The sequence below is a fragment of the Nesoenas mayeri genome, assembly GCF_963082525.1.
Source record: "Nesoenas mayeri genome assembly, chromosome: 20".
NCBI lineage: Eukaryota > Metazoa > Chordata > Aves > Columbiformes > Columbidae > Nesoenas > Nesoenas mayeri.
In genome coordinates, this window is record NC_137569.1 from 4,954,962 (window position 1) to 4,976,501 (window position 21,540).

General features: G+C 49.4%; 1 protein-coding gene across 1 annotated transcript; it reads left to right on the forward strand.

The window, feature by feature from the left end:
• The first annotated feature begins 2,180 nt into the window (after window positions 1-2,180).
• PRPF8 (pre-mRNA processing factor 8) lies at window positions 2,181-21,533 on the forward strand. Its single transcript, XM_080357328.1, has 43 exons — window positions 2,181-2,248; window positions 2,369-2,478; window positions 2,556-2,724; window positions 3,401-3,565; window positions 3,659-3,877; window positions 4,492-4,704; window positions 4,846-4,971; window positions 5,049-5,154; window positions 5,693-5,883; window positions 6,064-6,183; window positions 6,257-6,446; window positions 6,631-6,750; window positions 7,078-7,212; window positions 7,320-7,449; window positions 7,829-8,025; window positions 8,142-8,348; window positions 8,438-8,601; window positions 8,941-9,067; window positions 9,190-9,382; window positions 9,725-9,912; window positions 10,117-10,355; window positions 10,839-10,985; window positions 11,226-11,436; window positions 11,639-11,755; window positions 11,842-12,089; window positions 12,262-12,441; window positions 12,919-13,054; window positions 13,629-13,798; window positions 14,089-14,218; window positions 14,401-14,547; window positions 14,789-14,949; window positions 15,595-15,786; window positions 16,330-16,567; window positions 16,817-16,945; window positions 17,522-17,635; window positions 17,756-17,929; window positions 18,186-18,379; window positions 18,601-18,840; window positions 18,931-19,072; window positions 19,409-19,549; window positions 19,783-19,922; window positions 20,101-20,303; window positions 21,192-21,533. Exons 2-43 carry the CDS (start codon window positions 2,379-2,381, stop codon window positions 21,344-21,346), a joined length of 7,008 nt encoding a protein of 2,335 aa, XP_080213454.1. The 5' UTR covers window positions 2,181-2,248; window positions 2,369-2,378; the 3' UTR covers window positions 21,347-21,533.
• Window positions 21,534-21,540: the final 7 nt, after the last annotated feature.

A 21,540-nucleotide genomic window follows, 5' to 3' on the forward strand; every position in this document is an offset into this window, starting at 1 on the left:
TAGAATGAAAAGTCCTGCTGCAGAGCCCAGTGTAACGCTCTCACCCAGCAGCAAGAGCTCCTACTAACACGAGCTTTTAATAAACATCTGCAAACAAAATGGCTTGAAGGGCTTAGAAGGAAAAAGGGACTTGGCACCCCAGGATGCTCCAGGAGTATCAATGCTCAGCACGGGGTTTCTTATCCACGTCTCCCTGCCACAAAAATACACCGTACACTGGCACAGTCTGCCTCTCTTGGGCTTTTTTTTCCCCCCTCTCTTTTCTATGAAGGAAAGTGAAGGTTTCTCCTGTTCCTACTGACACTCTCCTGCCCTCCCGAGTGAGGGGGGCTGCACTTTCCTTGGGGCTGCCAACTGGGGAGGCTAAATGGCAGCAGGACTGGTGCCAGCTCCAGACGTGGCTCTGCCTTTAGTCCTGCTGTCCTGAGCTGCTGGCAACCTGTGACGTTAGGAACGTGCCAGCCGTGAAATCGGGCAGGCTACAGAAAAGGTATGAGCCTTGGGGTTCGCTCTGCCCATCCCTGGGGGCTTCACATGGCAAGAAATCAGGATTTTTAAACTGTGTTTACTCCACATTTCCTTTTCCCCACCGATTCCCACACACCGAAGCGTTCCCCAGCAGCCCAGCGCTGTGTATAAAAGCAAGATCATCCCACTTGGAGTTACGTGTGCCGGTTTTGAGGACCTGTCGTGCTTTCTGTGTGGCAAACAACCTTTAGTTCAAAATCTCTCCTTTGGTTTGAAAAGCTGGGGGGCAGGTTGAAACCACATGCTGCTGGGAGCAAGCAGCCCTTGTTTCGAGGAGGAAAATAAGGGAGCGGACACGTTTCTGCATGAGAAGGGAAAGATGAGCAATGTGTGTAGGCAGTGGGAGGCTGGAGACGACTCACGGCCAAAGCCGCTTACGTTTCTATTTGCAGAGAGCGCAGGGAAGCTTGCAGGTGCGGGAGATACCTGCTAAAGGTTTGGGTTTGTCACCTCGAGTGGTGGTTAAGTGCCCACGTGCTGCTCACTGCCAGAGCTTTCTCTTTGGTTTAACCCATTTAAAACCAGTTTTCCAGGAGCTGCTCCGCCGATCCCTGCCCTTAGCGCAGCCTCTGCCCCCGCTCGGCAGCGCTCACTCTGTCCTCCAGCCTCTGCCCACACCAGGGACATTTCTCAAGGCCTGGATTGTGTTACCGCATTCCTGTTGTCACGTGGATGTCGCGTACCCCGGGCACACGGGAAGTTATTGTTTTGGAGCCTCTAATCAGACACGATTTTCCCACCGTGCCGTGGTGGGGTAAGCGGCGGTTTTGCAGCTCACTGCGGCTGGACGTGGGGGAACCTTGTGCTTGTCCATCCTGATGAAAAATCATAGAATCACAGAACATCCCGAGTCGGAAGGGACACACAGGGATGACTGAGTCCAACTCCTAATGGCACAGCCTTGGCTTGGGGGGCTTTGGGAAGGGACCTGCTCCTCTAATCCCCCCGTACAGGGGTCCATGGGGCAACAGAGAGCGTTTCCATCAAGGAATGAGTTGCCTACACCCCAATGTAGTTGCACTACGCCCCAGCCTGCCGCTGCCCTCACCCCCTCCAGCCCATCCCTCACCCCAAAAGCCGAGATCCCCTCCAGTACAGGCCCCTCTCCCCATGGGGGGATCCCAGGGAGCCCCCACCCTGCCCAGCGCTGAGGAAAGAATCGGGTGGCAGGACAGCCCCTGGGGATGTGTTGAACCCGCTTCTCTGCCTGCAGTGAGCCGGGGGGCGCGTTTGGGGGCGCGCATGGGGGGGGGCAGGGTGCTGCCAGCGAGGCCGGGATGGGGACATCGAAGAGCGGTGGCTGCTTGTGGGGACATTAAGGGCCCTGGTACGGCCATGGGAGCGCGTTGAAGTGCAGGAGAAGGGGGTCCATGGCAGACCGGCCCCCCAGCGCCCCCTACAGGTAGCGTGGGGTATCTGCGCCAGGCGTTGTCCAATCAGAGCCGGCGCCGAGCTCTCAACACCCGCCTCTCCCCGCAGCGGAGGGTGGGATTGGAGAAGACCGGGCATCCCACCGGAAGTGTACTCCGCTCACAGCTTCCCTTCCCCTTCCGCCCTTGGTCTCGCCTCCGCGTTCTGATAGGCTGCGCCTACTGTCTCCGAGGCTGCCGGAAAGCTGATTGGACAGCCCTGCCCCGCCCACATCCGGGTCTCGGAGGCGCGGAGGTGACTGCGCTGGGCCGCCATTGTGGTGGGGGAGCGCGGGGCCTCGCGGCAGCCGGTGAGGGCGGGCGGGGGGCGATGGAGGCCCGGGGGCGGGCGTGGGGGTGCCAGGGGGATGGCGGGGGACAGGCCGGGGGTGGCCCCGTCCCCGGCCTGAGCCCCTTTTTTCCCCCCACAGGTGAGTCGCCATGGCCGCCGTCTTCCCGTACCGCGGCGGCTGCGCCCCGGTGCCCAACCCGCTGGCGCCGCTGCCCGACTACATGTCTGAGGAGAAGCTGCAGGAGAAAGGTGAGTAGGCCCGGCCCCTGCAGCCCCGTCCTCCCGAGCGGGCCAGGGCTGACCCCGCGGCCTCGTTGTCCCCGCAGCCCGCAAGTGGCAGCAGCTGCAGGCCAAGCGCTATGCGGAGAAGAGGAAATTCGGGTTCGTGGACGCGCAGAAGGAGGACATGCCCCCCGAACACGTCCGCAAGATCATCCGCGACCACGGCGACATGACCAATCGGAAGTTCCGGCACGACAAGCGCGTCTACCTGGGGTAAGGGGAGCCCCGCTGTGTGACACGGGCCGGGCGGACAGCTCAGCTCCTGTCAGAGCTCATCGTGCACGGAGAGACCCTTCGCCAAAGGGTTTTCCATGTCAGTTGTGCGCTGGAAGCAGCGTAGTAGCCCGAGGAGGATGGGGTGATCTGTTGCACTTGGGTAGCAATGCAGAACAGGATAAGCAATGGGAGTTGTTGCTCTGACTTTATGATAAAAACGTTCCCATCAGATAACACATTGTCTCAGAAGAAGTTGGGGGAGAGTGTGAAGTAGGCAGCATATGTTTTTAGCCAGACTAAAAAGCATTGTGAGTGCTTCTTTGCTGTTGGGGTTCAGGGACCAAGCTCATGCACATGATGAATTGCACTAACTTGCCGTTACCTGTAACAACTCCAGAAACTCATTTGAAATTTTTGTTTTTGTTTGTAACATTTTTAATGTGTAACCATCTCTCAGAAGCCAAACCAGCACAGAACTTTTTGGTAGCATGATACTTGAAGCAGAAAGGTAGAGTAGAAGGTTGGTGGGTTTGTCACTTGAGGCTTTTATGAACAGGTTACATATGCGGTTTTCAGGAGTGAAAGGCACAGAGTTAATTTGGCTTGTGGCAGACAGATGGCTGTTCTCTTGAGATCCCTCTCCACCCTGATTTTCCATGATTTTTCATTGCAGTGCTCTGAAGTACATGCCTCATGCTGTTCTGAAGCTCTTGGAGAACATGCCCATGCCCTGGGAGCAAATCAGAGATGTTCCAGTCCTGTACCATATCACAGGTGCCATCTCTTTTGTGAATGAGATTCCCTGGGTCATAGAGCCGGTGTACATTGCTCAGTGGGGGTAAGTGCCTTCTCCGTGCGCTTGGAACTGGTGAGCAAACACTCGTGAATTCACAATAAAAGTAATGTTTAACTCTCTCTGGGTTTCTGCCAGATCAATGTGGATTATGATGAGGCGAGAGAAGAGAGACAGGCGTCACTTCAAGAGGATGAGATTCCCCCCATTTGATGATGAAGAACCCCCTCTGGATTATGCCGATAACATCCTGGATGTGGAGCCCCTGGAAGCGATTCAGCTTGAGCTGGATGCGGAGGAGGATGCGCCTGTGCTGGACTGGTTCTACGACCACCAGCCGCTCAAAGACAACAGGAAGTACGTGCCCCTCCAGCAGCACAATTTGCTGGAAAGGGGGAAAATTCACCTAATTATGCGCTGCATAAGTTACCTGTGCACAGCAGTAGGTGACCTTTGGTTGTGTAATGGCTACATGTGGTGTTGGCAGGGAGAGAAAACCTTCCCTCAAGGCTGGGATAACCTGACTGTAGTAAAGCTTATCCCTCTGTGTTCAGCATCCAGCAAGAGCAAACAAGGCCTGTCTGTGCAGCAGGGCTGCTGCATGGTTAACTGCTAAAATGGGTGTTTCTTACCATGCTGTAAAGATGGAAACTTGAATTGTCTGTTTGGAATTTGAATTAATATTTGCTAAGCATGCGCATAGACACCAAAGGCTTGAATATGACTTCAGTTATTGTGTGTCAGTTTAGATATGGAGTTGGAGGGGAACTGGACCAGTCGGTATTTGCTGGGCACATGGAGTCCACAGTGGTTTACAGCAGCTTGTCTTTCTGTCTAGAGGTGCCCATGAGTTAGCAGTACTTCACATTTTCTGTGAATGACGTGCAGTGAAAGATGTTTGGTTATTTCTGGTCCTTTGGTAAGGGCCCAGTTGGCTCTGTGTTGAGTGTCTGTACTTTGTTTTTTCACAGATATGTAAATGGTTCAACGTACCAGCGCTGGCAGTTCACTCTCCCAATGATGTCCACACTGTACCGGCTGGCTAATCAGCTGCTCACTGACCTTGTGGATGACAATTATTTCTATTTGTTTGATCTGAAAGCGTTCTTTACCTCTAAGGCGCTAAACATGGCAATTCCTGGAGGTCCCAAGTTCGAGCCTCTTGTTAGAGACATCAATCTTCAGTAAGTGTTGGGTTTAGGAGGAAAGATAAGTGGTTATCTGGGGAAGGATTGGGAGGGCTAATCTGTTATCATGTGTCACCAATGTTTGCTTTTCCGTCCTCCTGAGTGCTCGTATAACGATTTATTTTTGTCTCATTTGAGGGATGAAGACTGGAATGAATTTAACGACATCAACAAAATTATCATCAGGCAGCCGATCAGGACGGAGTACAAAATTGCTTTCCCGTACCTGTACAACAACCTGCCACATCATGTCCACCTGACCTGGTGAGTGCAGCGGCCTCAGGAGCAGGGAGAGGAGGGGAAAACTGTCAGGATGCTCTAAGACATACTTTATGTTGTAGGTATCACACTCCAAATGTCGTTTTCATTAAAACAGAAGATCCTGATCTCCCAGCTTTTTACTTTGATCCACTGATCAACCCAATTTCACACAGACATTCTGTCAAGGTGAGTCACTGTCCAAGAGAGCCTGGGATAAACCCTACTGTCTGTAAATGATGGGGTTTTAATATCTTACTGGTAACCTTGCTTCTGATTGTAACTTTGTTTCTGATAGTGGCACGCACAAAAAGATATTTCAGGAGAAAGCACAAGCTCTTTCGCAAAAAAACCCACCATTATCATTTAGTCTTTTTCCATTTCTGGAGTTACACAAAGCTGTCTCCTTTAGCCTCTGCAGGATAAAGCCCAATGCCTAATTAACAGTAGTATTTAGAGAATTCTGATAGGTTATTTATCTTTTTGGTTGCTCTTGGGGTATTCGTGGAGCCAACATCTCCCTTGAATTATCCCTAACACCTTCCTCAGGGTCTAGTAGCCAGAGTTAGTTCTCAGGTCCAGTGATGCCTTGTACAGCTATTTTTGCTTCTTCAGTGCTCATTACTGTCCCACCTCATCCATGAGAGCAAAGAAATATTTGGCTAACTCTGAAAACTGAGCTGAAGCAACCAAGAAACAGCTATATTACAGTGTTTCTGCATTTCAGAGTCAGGAACCGTTGCCTGATGATGATGAAGAGTTTGAGTTGCCAGAGTTTGTGGAACCTTTCCTGAAGGATACCCCGCTCTACACGGATAACACAGCAAACGGCATCGCCCTGCTCTGGGCCCCGCGGCCTTTCAATTTGAGGTCTGGGAGAACTCGGAGAGCTCTTGATATCCCCCTGGTCAAGAACTGGTGAGTTCTTTCCTGGGGTAAGGGATGTTTTAGTGACTGTGACATTATCATCTTGTTCCAATGAAAATAAAGAGATCCTGCGGTGACTGGTTTCTGGAGATTTAGACGACTTTTTTGGAGACTGGTTGTTTTCTAAAGAAATGTGAGTACCTGAAAAATCGCAATGTGGTTTATCCCCAGGTATCGTGAGCACTGCCCGGCAGGCCAGCCAGTCAAAGTGCGAGTCTCCTATCAGAAACTACTGAAATACTATGTTCTGAACGCACTTAAGCACAGACCCCCAAAGGCTCAGAAGAAGAGGTAAGTGGAGGTCTGTTGGGTAGGGAACTGCTGATTTGTGACGGGGATTCAGCTGATTATATTCTCTCTCCAGGTACCTGTTCCGCTCCTTCAAGGCCACGAAGTTTTTCCAGTCAACGAAGCTGGACTGGGTGGAAGTGGGTCTGCAGGTCTGTCGCCAAGGCTACAATATGCTGAACTTGCTGATCCACAGAAAGAACCTGAACTACCTTCACTTGGATTACAACTTCAACCTGAAGCCTGTGAAGACCCTCACCACTAAGGTATCAGTCCATGTGCTAATTTACTCAAGAGTAAAGTTTTCCTGAAGATTGTTCAGTAGCTGGTGTGGTAAGACAGGCCGCAGTGCATCAGCTGCTCAGTTATTGTACAGACAGACCAAATTGGAGCTTTTTTGCTCTTACATAACGTTGTTACATAAATCTGGGATTTTTTTGTCTCTTCCAGGAAAGGAAAAAATCTCGTTTTGGTAATGCTTTCCATCTGTGCCGAGAGGTTCTGCGGCTGACCAAGTTGGTGGTGGACAGCCACGTCCAATACAGGCTTGGAAATGTGGATGCATTTCAGGTGGGCTTATTTTTTTAACTTGTTTTTTTTTTTAAAGGTAAGGATGGGAGGTTGAGAGGAGGAGCAGAATATCTGAGCGGGCTCATACATGAGGCACAAAATGACTGAACGTTGCAGTGTTAGAGAAGGGGAGTAACAATGAAGACATGCAGCATTATGTGAAACTGCTTTTAGCCTAGTTCATAAGAATCAATCATTGTTTGAGTAAGTGTTAGGAGCTTTGTATGGCCTAACACACTCTGTTCCTGGCTGTAAAATAAACCTGGCTTCTAGAGTCAATGTATGTAATGTTTATTGTCACCTCTGAGCGTGCTTGCTGTGTTTCAGTTGGCAGATGGCTTGCAGTACATCTTTGCCCATGTGGGTCAGCTGACAGGAATGTACCGATACAAGTACAAACTGATGAGGCAGATTCGTATGTGCAAGGACCTGAAACATCTCATCTACTACAGGTTTAACACTGTGAGTTGCACCTTTACACGTGGTGGTGACCCCACTTAAACTGAGCAGTGAAGGAGGGATTCTGGGAGTGTAAGTGACCTGGTGTTGTCATGTCTCTCTTCTTCCAGGGGCCTGTGGGCAAAGGTCCTGGCTGTGGCTTCTGGGCTCCAGGCTGGAGAGTGTGGCTGTTCTTCATGAGGGGCATCACGCCACTGCTGGAGCGCTGGCTGGGGAATCTGCTGGCCAGGCAGTTTGAAGGTCAGCACACTCTGTAAATCTTGGATGTGGGAAGAGTGTCTGGTAAAGATTAATATTGTTTACTTGCCAGCTTGAACTGCAGTTTTCTGTTCCAAGTGGTGCCCTGTGTCCATGCTCCATCTCAACCCCAAGGGCTTTTGACAAGTTTAGAGCTCTTACAAGACTAGTACCCCCAGAATAGATTCCAAATGAAAGTGGGATTCTCTGCTCTATAGCACTGGGGTCCATAGCCTTCTGATCATCTGCTCCAAACTCATCCGTGGTGGTGTGGCAGTGTAGTTTCTTCAAACATCTTGCACCTCCGTGCACTCCCATATTAAGAAGAAGAGTAGCACTGCCCAGTAGTGTCAGAACTGCTGAAGTACTTTACTTTTTCCAGGCCGTCACTCCAAGGGTGTAGCAAAGACTGTCACAAAGCAGCGTGTGGAGTCTCACTTTGACCTGGAGCTGAGGGCAGCCGTTATGCATGACATTCTGGACATGATGCCAGAAGGAATCAAACAGAACAAAGCCAGAACCATCCTGCAGCATCTCAGCGAGGCTTGGCGTTGCTGGAAGGCCAATATTCCTTGGAAGGTGAGTCTCTCACTTGGCCTTTTAGTTCTTTTAGTTCCATTTTAACATCTCTCAGGTGGAACTCTTCTTGTGAAGGCTCCCATTCCTGCTTCCCTTAAGTGACTGTCGCTCCCCAGGTGCCAGGGCTGCCAACTCCTATTGAGAACATGATCCTGAGGTACGTGAAGGCAAAAGCTGACTGGTGGACAAATACGGCTCACTACAACAGGGAGCGGATCCGTCGGGGTGCCACCGTGGACAAAACTGTCTGTAAGAAGAATCTGGGCCGGCTGACCAGGCTCTACCTAAAAGCTGAGCAGGAGCGGCAGCATAATTACTTGAAGGTACTTCAGTCATGCCTGAGGTTGCCCAAATTTGTGCTATTTTCATATAGAAGCTTTCGCTGACTAATGTTGGTGGTGTGATTCTGCAGGATGGGCCTTATATCACTGCAGAAGAGGCGGTTGCTGTGTACACAACCACAGTTCACTGGCTGGAAAGCAGGAGATTCTCACCCATTCCCTTCCCCCCACTGTCCTACAAACACGACACCAAGTTGCTCATATTGGCCCTAGAGAGGCTGAAGGAAGCTTACAGGTACACTGTGGGGCAGGGGCAGACATCTGTGCTGGGAAAGGTTTCTGAAGCTGTTTTGTTACCCTTTCTTTCTGGAATTGAGTATTTTCCAAAATTTACCCTTGTGGACTGGGAAAGGCTGTAGGTTGTAGTATTGTCAAGGTTGACTGGGGATTCTTCATGGACTCAGCCACTTGGGGCAAAAACAATCCCATGCTTCCAAGCTTGGGGATGTGGTTTCTGAAGAGTTACAGATCTTGTCTTGATCAGCTGGGCTGAACAAGATCTTTCATCAGTTTAATGCAGCGGCCATTAGTTTGTTTGCGCTTAGGTGTGTGAACTGTTCTTTCTCACTTTCAGTGTGAAATCTCGCCTGAATCAGTCACAGAGAGAGGAGTTGGGCTTGATTGAACAGGCTTATGATAATCCTCATGAAGCTCTGTCCAGAATCAAACGACACCTTTTAACTCAGAGAGCCTTCAAGGAGGTGAGTGTCCTGCTGAGAGCCAGACCACACTGAAAGTTCCGCTGCATTCGGGAACTAAACGGTGCTAAGACTTCGTGTTCTCTGTCAGCTACAAGCCTGAGTTTTGCCTATTCCTTTTTAAGGTGGGTATTGAGTTCATGGATCTCTACAGCCACTTAGTTCCTGTTTATGATGTTGAGCCCTTGGAGAAAATCACAGATGCTTATCTGGATCAGTACTTGTGGTATGAGGCTGATAAGCGAAGACTCTTCCCTCCATGGATCAAACCTGCTGACACCGAACCTCCTCCGCTCTTGGTGTACAAGTGGTGTCAAGGTTAGTGGGGTCTTTTACTTCATGGAAAAATGAGTTTTCTTATCAGGAGCTCACTTCTTGCTGGTCCCCTTGGGAGATGGGTTTTCGTCTTTGCAACTTGCAGTCAATAGTCATGACGAGACTATTTTGTAGGTTAATATATATAAATACATACCAGAGGAGGAGAACTTCTGTGGCATTAGTGGTTGGTTATGTATTTCTGTTCCGATTTCTGTATAGACTGGAAGGACCAGAAGCTGAAAAATCAGCCTTTACAAGAAGTATGTTGACTTCTTGTGCCCATACGGGTGCTTCTGTGCTCTGATGTGTCAGATAACATGACAGACATGTTTGTCTTCTCAGGCATTAATAATCTGCAAGATGTTTGGGAAACAAGTGAAGGTGAATGCAATGTGATGCTGGAATCTCGATTTGAGAAGATGTATGAGAAGATTGACCTGACGCTGCTCAACAGGCTCTTGCGTCTTATTGTTGATCACAACATTGCTGACTACATGACAGCCAAGAACAACGTGGTGATCAACTACAAGGTGATAATTGCTATCAGGAAAGGGGGTCTGTCGACTGTTAAATGAAGAGGTTTTGCACCCATGGGGGACGAGGGTACACAAGACTTGCCAGAGAAAGAAGTGAGGGAGTTAAAAAACCCATCTGGGTTCTGCTAAAGAGCAACTGCTCAGGTAAAAGGTCTCTGTATTGTGACAGGTTCTCACTATTCTACTTCATCTCCTCAGGACATGAATCACACGAACTCCTATGGGATTATTCGTGGGCTGCAGTTTGCTTCCTTCATTGTCCAGTATTATGGGCTTGTGATGGACCTGCTGGTGCTGGGTCTGCACCGTGCCAGCGAAATGGCTGGGCCTCCCCAGATGCCAAATGACTTCCTCAGCTTCCAAGACATTGCCACGGAGGTGGCCCATCCCATTCGCCTCTTCTGCAGATACATCGACCGTATTCACATCTTCTTCAGGTGAGAGCTCTGGGGCCTTGCTTTCCTCAGCCCAACTTTTATTCTGATATTTTGCAGCAGATGCTGTGAAAGTGGGAATTAATATGCACCTACTTCAGGCTTTTGTTCCCTTTGCTAAGAAAGATCAGGAATATTTGAATTTATGGACTTCTCTGAACAACTGGGTGTCCACATGCTTCCTTTTGCTTTCTCAGTTTGCTTTTCTATAGTTTTACTGGACTAGTAGAAAAGCAACAATGTCAAAAGCTCAATTGTTAGAGATTTTCCACTAATAAAATCAATTGTTCCTGGTTTCACAGCAAGTGGACATAAAATTTTATGTTTGTTCATGGAAAGATAACCCAAACAGTCATGGCTTGCTCTGTATTAATGAAACTGAAGTTCCCTTCAGTGGGAGGATACAGCAATTGGATAGTTACCCTCCAAACTGGTGTCCTGAGAAGTTGGTGGTATAACTCCAGATCCTCTTCTGTGTGTTTCCAGGTTTACAGCAGATGAGGCAAGAGACTTGATTCAGCGATACCTGACCGAGCATCCAGATCCCAACAACGAGAACATCGTGGGCTACAACAACAAGAAGTGCTGGCCCCGGGATGCTCGGATGCGCCTCATGAAACATGATGTGAACCTGTAAGTGCTGCAATGTGGAAAAAACAAGTGGTGGGAGGGTGGGAAAATGAGTTGCAATAAATAAGTGTTGTAGACTGACAGATGCTCAGGAAGAAAAGGCCTGGGGGGTCTGTGCTGTGATTCTGACAGTGAGTGATGAATGTGAGGGACTATAATGCTAGGAAAGCAGTGACAACTTGCTCAGTTTCTGTTTCACTTCAGTAACAGCCAGCCTGTCACTGCACACATCTTGTTTTTCAGTGGTCGTGCTGTATTCTGGGATATCAAGAACCGTTTGCCTCGATCGGTCACCACGGTGCAGTGGGAGAATAGCTTCGTGTCAGTTTACAGCAAGGATAACCCCAATTTGCTGTTTAACATGTGTGGCTTTGAGTGCCGCATCTTGCCCAAGTGCCGTACCAGCTATGAAGAATTCACTCACAAGGATGGTGTCTGGAACCTGCAGAATGAGGTGGGGTGAGGGTTTGAGAGGCCGGGAGAGACTTTTCTTCCTGGGAGGGATGGGAAATCCTTTGCTGGGATTGAGTGGGGGCCCTCAAACTGTAGGGGTGTTGCTCAGCCTCTTCTTTTCCGTGTTTCATAAATGCCTGATGGCAAGAGCTCACCAGAGAGAGGGCTCCCAGCAGAGAACTGATGGCTCTGTGCTCTTGTAGGTCACCAAAGAGCGCACAGCTCAGTGCTTCCTGCGTGTGGATGATGAGTCTATGCAGAGATTTCACAACCGCGTGAGGCAGATCCTCATGGCCTCTGGCTCCACAACCTTCACCAAGGTAAGGTGGGAGGAAGATGTGTGACACAGCTTTCTGCAGATGCTCAGAGAACAAGCTGAGGACAGATCCTTTGCTTTCCTTTCTAGATTGTCAATAAATGGAATACAGCTCTCATTGGCTTGATGACATATTTCCGAGAAGCCGTTGTAAATACACAGGAGTTGCTTGATTTGCTGGTGAAATGTGAAAATAAAATCCAGACTCGAATCAAAATCGGTCTAAATTCCAAAATGCCGAGCCGTTTTCCGCCAGTGGTGTTCTACACCCCTAAAGAACTGGGGGGACTGGGCATGCTCTCCATGGGCCACGTTCTCATCCCACAGTCTGACCTGAGGTGAGTTGTGCTGCTCTAATGCCTGCATGGATTGGGTGTTCTATTAGATGCATAAAAATATCTGAGAATGCTAAACCACACCATGTTACAGAGAGATGTTGCCTTTCCAGCAGGTCATGGCAGTGTGACCTGTTAAGTCCCATCACTCCTACCTTGTGCCTCTTTGTTCCAGGTGGTCCAAGCAGACAGATGTTGGCATCACTCACTTCCGCTCAGGAATGAGTCACGAGGAGGACCAACTCATCCCAAATTTGTATCGTTACATCCAGCCGTGGGAAAGTGAATTTATTGACTCTCAGAGAGTTTGGGCAGAGTATGCCCTGAAGCGACAAGAAGCGATCGCCCAGAACAGGTGTGTTCCCCTGCGCAGTCACTCCGTGTGTGGGTGTGGGGACAGGCAGTGGTGTGAAGTCTCGCAAAGTCTCGAGGTTCTGCAGACCTTGCTGGCCCCATGATATGTGCTACAGGCTGCCTGCATAGCTGCCATCTTAACCTCTGTGTGGGCTCTGCAAGCAGAAAGTGCACCCATGGCACAGTTTGAGGGAAATTATGTGGCAGGTAGCGCCAGAAAAAGCTGCCATCAGACCCATTTGCAGCTGGTTCTGCACATTTACAAGGGCAGGCTTTTTCTTGTGGCTGTGTGACATCAGCATGTTCACAGTGATGGCAGCAAGACACTTTGTTGAGCCCAATTGCTTGGCATTTTAGAACATCTCCTGCCGGAGTCCTGAGGTCTGTGTTATTTCTGTGATCTCATTACCTGAATTAATTCATTAATGCATTGCTGTAAAATTGAGAGGTAACAAAGTGTGGGGACTTTTTTCTTCAGGCGTCTGACGCTGGAGGATCTGGAAGACTCATGGGACAGGGGAATCCCTCGTATTAACACCCTTTTCCAGAAGGACCGGCATACCTTAGCTTATGATAAAGGATGGAGAGTCAGGACTGACTTCAAGCAGTATCAGGTATTGACTGGGAATTACTCTTGGCTCAGTGTGAGGTTCAGACAATGTCCTTTCACCTTGAATTATTGCAGATGCGCTTCCTTATCTGTGCTGCAGGCAGAGCTTAGAGCCCTATGTTGGGACTGCTAGGGGCTGTTGAGAATCAAATGCTCCAAAATCTTCAGCCGCTTTTGAAGCATTTTGATAGATTGTATTGTCTTGGGGAACACCACGCTTAGCACAACTGAATATTAAGAAATCAGTTCTGGAGAGGGGAAAAAAGGATCCCAGAACAAATGTTCCAAAATCTTAAGTTTTAATAACAGTGGAAGAATTCATTATTTAAGGTCTCTAATGGTAGCTTTGCAGAAGGCTCATCTCTGGAAGATAAAAACATCATCTTAAGTTCTGCCCAGTCTGAATTGCACAGAAGTATTGACTGAACTTATGTTGTAGATGAGCTGTGTCCTCCAGGACCAAGGGCATGAGGCCTTTTACTTGTTAGCTGACATCATCATCTTGGTTCCTCAGATCAGTTCAGCCAGGTTAGAGGATCTGAATACAAAGCTGTTCACCAGTGCGCTGTTGTGTGCAGGTGCTGAAGCAGAACCCGTTCTGGTGGACGCATCAGCGCCATGATGGGAAACTCTGGAACCTGAACAACTACCGCACGGACATGATCCAGGCGCTTGGTGGAGTGGAAGGGATCCTGGAGCACACTCTCTTCAAGGGCACTTACTTCCCCACATGGGAGGGTCTCTTCTGGTAAGAGAAACAATGATCTGTCCTTTTCATGCAAATTGAAGCTTAGTGATGCGCCAGGAGGAGGCCTTGGCTCAAGCTGTGCTGATTCTGTTGAGCCTTTTCAGTTTTTCAGTCATTGCTGGAGCACACTGTATAGTTCAGGTGTGAGGGTACCTGGGATTGGGAAGTTTCTTTGCGTGGAACAGTCTTCCCTGCCTCTGTTATCTGTGGCACATGACAGTCAGTGGAAATTGGGCTATTTTAGAATCATAGAATCGTATTTTATATAATTGACTGTCTGTCCTTTCTAGGGAGAAGGCCAGTGGCTTTGAGGAATCCATGAAGTGGAAGAAGCTGACGAATGCCCAGAGATCGGGTTTGAACCAAATTCCAAACAGAAGATTCACCCTCTGGTGGTCTCCTACCATTAACAGAGCAAACGTAAGTGTCTGGAGGTTGTACCTGTAGAAACTTCCACTGATTGAGAGAAGTTAATTGATCTAACTAATTCTTCCAGAACAACTCTTACAGATGAACTAAACCTCCTTAATAGTAGCTGTTTTGTTTTCTAAACTGAATCAATTGTGCCGTTGTGTGTTCTCACAGCTGCTTTTCTTTTGCAGGTATATGTTGGGTTTCAGGTGCAGCTGGATTTGACAGGCATCTTCATGCACGGCAAGATACCCACGCTGAAGATTTCTCTCATCCAGATTTTCCGAGCTCACTTGTGGCAAAAGATCCATGAGAGCATTGTCATGGATTTGTGTCAGGTGAGCAGTACATTAACATGGTTTGTTTCTGTGCAATGTGTGCATGAGTCACGTGTACCAACAGCCTCCTGCTAGCAACAGAGATTGTCCCAGGGATTGGAGCAGGGCCACCCCTTCTTCAGCAATTTGACGAAGAATGGGAGGAAAAGGGGTTTTCCTGGGTGCCTGTTTTAGCTCTGTGTTGAGGGTAGATTCTTTAGTCAGGTTGCTTGTGCACAGCTCATCTTTGCCTTTTCCCCAGGTGTTTGATCAAGAACTGGATGCTCTAGAGATTGAGACAGTGCAGAAAGAGACGATCCATCCCAGGAAGTCATACAAGATGAATTCTTCATGTGCAGATATCCTCCTCTTTGCTTCCTATAAGTGGAACGTGTCACGTCCATCATTGCTTGCAGATTCCAAGTGAGTGTTTCTCTTTTCCTTTTCTGCGATCTTGCTGCTGATCCTGTCATGCTGAGTCAAAGCCTCTGTTTCCTGGCTATCTAGGGTTGTTTTCCTTTGGGGACATGGGAGGAAACAATCATACCTGGCAAAGCACAGAGCTAGTTTGGGTAGCTGGGTGCTGCACCTCCTTTGCTTTCTGCAAACATGAAGGCTGTTTTTGTTCCTGTTCGCTCTTCCAGTTGATTTTTGCCCTGAGCTAGAGCTCAGGAGCTCAGAAGGTTTTTCAGGAAACCCCACAAAGTTGTACTGTCCTATGGCCAGAATCTGGAGTGAACTGGACACTGTCTGCACCCGTGCTGTGTTCAGTTCGACTGAATCCTCACCAGGCGCTCCCCAGGGGGAGATGACCCTCCTGACTACACAGTAACTGTGCTGCTTTATTTCAACTTGCAGCTGAAGCCCATTGACTGAGGGTTTCTCTTAACAGCTTCTGCATTCAGCTGCTTTATGAAGAGAGCAGTAGAGTCCCTTCTCAGGATGGTACGCGCACAGTAGCTGGCTTCAGCGTTCGTGCTCGTGGCAGTTACTCTCTGTCAAAGTCATGCAGCAACTGCAGGAGAGTTTTGTGCAAGATTAAATTGTCCTGGCTTGCTTTCTCCTCAGAGATGTGATGGACAGCACCACCACTCAGAAGTACTGGATAGATATCCAGCTGCGTTGGGGAGATTACGATTCCCATGATATCGAGCGCTATGCAAGAGCCAAGTTCCTGGACTATACGACAGACAACATGAGTATCTATCCGTCTCCCACCGGTGTGCTCATTGCCATCGATCTGGCCTATAACTTGCACAGGTGAGGTCGGCACCTTCTGTATTTTAATGGTAATTGGTAGTTTGTGGCTGCGTCTCAGTGTGTCTCTGAACTGAGTTGTGTTCCAGGCAGGAGAAGGCAGAATGCAGGGGATGGGTTAAGGCAGCTATGCAGTCCTTTCAAGTTGCCCAATGTCTGTTTATTCGATAATAATAGGTCAGTGCTCCCAGCTCGCTAATCATTTGTTTTCTTAAGAGATTTCTGTCAGATTCTTGTTGAAGCTGAAGGACAGGCCTTGTTTCAAGGGCCCCTATGATTGGGGACAGCAGTTCTTCACTGGAGAACTAGGGAGAACATCCCAGCAAGCAGACTTAGGCTCCAGTGTTCTTGTTAGAGAAGATGCAGGTTTTCTGGGACTGCAATATGTTTCCACTGAGAGAAGGTGTAGGGCAAGGCTGTAGGTGAAGAGCTCCCAAGGATATCACAAGAGAAATCGTACAGCAAGCAGAAAGAACCCTGGCTGCTGCATGGGAAGACTTGTGCGTAGTGGTCGTCCCTTCATCTTCTGGTTGTTTTGCTTTTCAGTGCTTATGGGAACTGGTTCCCTGGGAGCAAACCCCTGATCCAACAGGCTATGGCCAAAATTATGAAAGCAAATCCCGCGCTGTATGTGTTGAGAGAACGAATCCGCAAGGGCTTGCAGCTGTACTCCTCCGAGCCCACAGAGCCGTACCTGTCCTCCCAGAACTACGGAGAGCTCTTCTCCAACCAGATCATCTGGTTTGTGGATGACACCAATGTGTACAGAGTGACCATTCACAAGGTGAGGCCAGCCGTGTATTTCAGGGGGAAAGGACAGGGGCTGTGATGTCCTGCGCTCAGGGTGGTTTTGGCAGCATGTGATGAAAAGCAAAGAATCGGCATGGACCCAAATTTAGCATTGGGCACAGAGCAGCTTTTATGTTTCTCATGCAGTTCCTGCTCAAAGCACACAGCAAGTCAGCTGGTGTGCCAGTGTGTGGACAAGCTACATTCATCTCACTGTACTTTTTGCTTTTGCTTGTTTTCTCAGACTTTTGAAGGGAACTTGACCACAAAACCCATCAATGGAGCCATTTTCATCTTCAATCCCAGAACTGGACAGCTCTTCCTCAAGATCATCCATACATCTGTGTGGGCAGGACAGAAGCGTCTAGGGCAGGTAGGGCCTGTGATGCTTTGGGCTGTGAGCTGGGGATGGGCTCTGACTGCTTGGGACACTCACTTGAGCAGAAAAAATGATAAGAATCTTCATCTTCCTGCCTCTCAACACGTTTGGAGGTCAGACATCCAGCGTGCAACCTGTGCTTTGGCAAGTGGTAGCATGAGATCTGAAAGTAAAAGGGCGCAGGCGTTGATGTTGCAAGGTTTTTGTGGCTCTGAGGTGTAAAGAGCTTGTATTTTCGAGCAGCTGCTGTGCTCGCTGGTACGGCAAATCACACGTTGCACTTGGCCGTACATCCAGTGCAGTGAGAAGACTCTCAGGTGGCAAAGCCAGAGAGGTGGTGGAGGCAGCTATTTTTTGCTGAGCCAGTCAGAAGTAACTGAGCTCCAGGAATGGGAACTGCCCTCTGTGATCAGTTAGAAGGAAACACTGGGCCTTGTCACTTAATCTAGAACAAGCTATAAATTCTCATTGTATTTTTAGAATTTGGGTTGAGTCTCTCTAATTCCCAGAGGCACAGAGACGCTGCTGTTGGCATAGAGATATTTCTCTAACCCTGCTGTCTTTCTGTAGCTGGCCAAGTGGAAGACAGCTGAAGAAGTGGCTGCCTTGATTCGGTCCCTTCCTGTGGAGGAGCAGCCGAAGCAGATCATAGTGACACGGAAGGGCATGTTGGATCCACTTGAGGTAACAATGCAGATCCTGCTTTGTGGGAACATTGTAAAGTCTTTGTTAATGTGAGGGGCTTGATCTGGACAGATATTCTGCAGTAGTTGTGAACTAATTTCTCTTCTCTGTAAACTCCAGGTGCACTTACTGGACTTCCCCAATATTGTCATCAAAGGCTCAGAGTTGCAGCTGCCATTCCAGGCCTGTCTGAAGGTGGAGAAGTTTGGTGATCTCATCCTGAAGGCTACGGAACCCCAGATGGTTCTCTTCAATCTCTATGATGACTGGCTGAAAACCATCTCTTCCTACACGGTAAGCACAGCATGCCTAGTCTGCATTTTGCTTTGCCGCTGGTTAATGAGGCAGGAGCCAAGGCTTCGGAGATCCCTCTCAGTTTGTTGCTTGGGAGCACTTGACTCTGAGTCTGCCTGGATTTTCCTTCAGATTGATTCCACTGGCACTTGTGTGCAATGTCAGTGTGCCCAAACAGAGGAAGGCTGTACTAGGGCTTTTTATGGTTAGTTTCCTTCTTTCTGACTAACTGCATCTTTTTTTTTGCTCCTCCAAGGCATTCTCTCGTCTGATTCTGATTCTCCGGGCACTACATGTGAATAATGATCGAGCCAAAGTTATTCTGAAACCAGACAAGACAACCATAACAGAACCTCACCACATCTGGCCAACCCTGACAGATGAGGAGTGGATCAAGGTGGAGGTGCAGCTGAAGGATCTCATCCTTGCTGACTATGGCAAGAAGAACAAGTAAGTCACCATCCAGCTGCGATAATGCTGTCAGTCTTTTGTTTTTGCTCTAAAGGTGGTGTGGCCAGAGTGCTGTTTGGAGCGTAGAAAACTTCCAGGGTCCTTTGGCAACAAGCTGTCAGCTTTGTAGGGAAAGTAGTTAATACTATTAATTATACCTTGGTGAGTAGAGTCCAGAAAGTCTTTTGAAATGCCTGACTTGGGGGGATTTTCTCTTTCAGTGTGAACGTTGCATCCTTGACACAGTCAGAGATCCGAGACATCATCCTGGGCATGGAGATCTCTGCCCCCTCTCAGCAGAGACAGCAGATTGCAGAAATTGAGAAGCAAACCAAGGAGCAGTCGCAGCTGACAGCCACGCAGACCCGCACCGTTAACAAACACGGCGATGAAATCATCACCTCTACAACCAGCAACTACGAAACACAGACTTTCTCCTCCAAGACTGAGTGGCGAGTCAGGTAGGAAGGCGGTGAGAGCTGTTGGGCAAGAAGGGCAGAGTGCTCAGGAAGGGATCTGCACACCCTCTAATAACCATCTCCTCCTCACAGAGCGATTTCTGCTGCCAACCTCCACCTGCGAACAAACCACATCTATGTTTCATCAGACGATATAAAGGAAACGGGCTATACCTACATTCTTCCCAAGAACGTTTTGAAGAAATTCATCTGCATCTCAGACCTGCGGGCCCAAGTGAGTGCGCGATGAGTCTGTTACAGACGCAGCCCACGCTGCTGAGGCTCACACCAGTCCTGGGCAGTCAGGAACTGATGGTGAACACTGGGAACTTGCTGCTGTCCCTGTGATGTCTGTACTGGAGACACAAGTTCTAGCCAGGTCCTGATGGCTCCTGGTGGCCCAGACTTGGTGTTGAAACTCATCACTGAACAAAATATGATGTTCTCCTCTAGTGAGAACCTGCCAGCCAAGAGATATTCTCCTCGGGAGCTAAAGGCAGGGCCCATACACACTCATGCGGTTACATGTAGGTCTCTTCTGGGCTTTTAAGGCAGGTGTTTGTGTTCCTAGATCGCAGGTTACCTGTATGGAGTGAGTCCTCCCGATAACCCCCAAGTGAAGGAGATCCGGTGCATCGTGATGGTGCCTCAGTGGGGAACACACCAGACTGTGCATCTCCCAGGGCAGCTGCCGCAGCACGAATATCTCAAGGTGAGTTGAGTGTCTGCTCCTGCTGTGGGTACAAGATCAGAGTCTCCAGTAACCGGGACCTGAGGTCAAGGAGCAGCTTCCCATGGTCTGTTGTAGATGTGGAACTTTGAGGGCTTGGGCTGATCCAGCCTGATCTGGGGTCAGGTGGAAGGGGAAGCCTTTGGTCCCTGTGCACTTTGTGCCCTGTGTGAAGTGGTCTTGTTTGAAACGTTTTTCGTTTCTCTTTTTGTCAGGAAATGGAACCTCTAGGGTGGATTCACACCCAACCAAACGAGTCCCCTCAGCTCTCGCCGCAGGATGTCACCACCCATGCCAAGGTCATGGCTGACAACCCTTCCTGGGATGGGGAGAAGACCATCATCATCACCTGCAGGTGAGAGGCACGGGGGCTCCTGTGGCCTCTCTGCTTTGGGGGCCTGCGGGTGCACTTTTTGGGAACACGCTGAGGTCTCAAACTAAAAACCTGACTGAAAAGGGAGTAGTTGCTCATTTCTGGTTTCCCTCCTCTGCCCCAGATCCATCTGACTTGCCCCATCTCTCTTTTCTTTCAGTTTTACACCGGGTTCCTGCACACTGACAGCCTACAAACTGACCCCCAGTGGCTACGAGTGGGGCAGGCAGAACACGGACAAAGGGAACAACCCCAAGGGCTACCTGCCCTCCCATTACGAGAGGGTGCAGATGCTGCTGTCCGATCGCTTCCTCGGCTTCTTCATGGTCCCAGCACAAGGGTCCTGGAACTACAACTTCATGGGTGAGCTGCCTGAGGAAAGGGACAGGAGGGGAGGCAACATGAAGAGGAAGAGAAGGAAATAGCTGCTCAGGGAAGGGTTCCTTACCCGTTCCGATGCTTGACCTTCCTGGGAGTGTCTGGCAGGGTTTGACCAGCATTGCTGTCTCACTTTTCCTTGGCAACCAGCACTGGGATGCCCGTTCTCAATGACTTTTTTTTGGTAGTGGGAGAGCAAACTCTGATAGAGGTGAGAAAAAGACATCTTGTCTCTCTGGGTTGCCGGTCTGTTGCCACTGAATAATTAATCCCTGTCAGGCAGCAGAGGTGATAATGGAAAATGCAAGAGAAAAGCTGAACCACAGTTGGCTGCAGCGGGGATCAGGAAATGAGTGGCAGATGAAATACTTGACTAAAAGGGGCTGATGAGAAAGATGGGGACAGACTTTTTAGCAGGGCCTGCTGCGATAGGACAAGGGGTGATGGTTTTAAACTCAAGGAGAGAGATTCAGGCTAGATGTGAGGAGGAAATCTTGTACATTGAGGGTGGTGAGAGCCTGGCCCAGGTTGGCCAGAGAGGTGGTGGATGAACCATCCCTGGAGACATCCCAGGCCAGGCTGGACGGGGCTCTGAGCAACCTGAGCTGGTGAAGATGTCCCTGCTCATGGCAGGGGGGGCACTGGGGGAGCTTTGAAGGTCTCCCTTCAGCCCAAACTAATCCATGATTCTATGACTATGGGGGCATTGCTCTGTAAGTCTCTAGGGCGATGACTTTGTGGATTTAGAACTCTCTCTTCTAGCATGGTCAGCTTAAAAATTACCTTGTGAGAGGGTAGAAAGCTTCGTTAGGCTCCTTATCATTGATTGAGGCAGGAGGAGCTTTCAGGTGGATGATGGACTCTCTCTTCCAGGTGTTCGCCACGACCCCAACATGAAGTACGAGCTGCAGCTCGCCAACCCCAAGGAGTTTTACCACGAGGTCCATCGCCCTTCTCACTTCCTCAACTTCGCCCTGCTGCAGGAGGGGGAGGTCTACTCTGCTGACCGCGAGGATCTCTACGCCTGATCCTGCCCTCGCCCTCCTTTTAGTACTGTTGATATTCAACAGCGTGTGTGTCCGTGTCCCTCTGCTCCTCACCCCCGCACACCCCGCTGTGTCCCCTGTGCCGTTTCTCGGGCTGTTGTATCGTATCCAGTGACTCAATAAATTTTTTACGACCGGGAGGGTGCGATCCCGCCTCGGGGGGGGCGGTCCCGGGG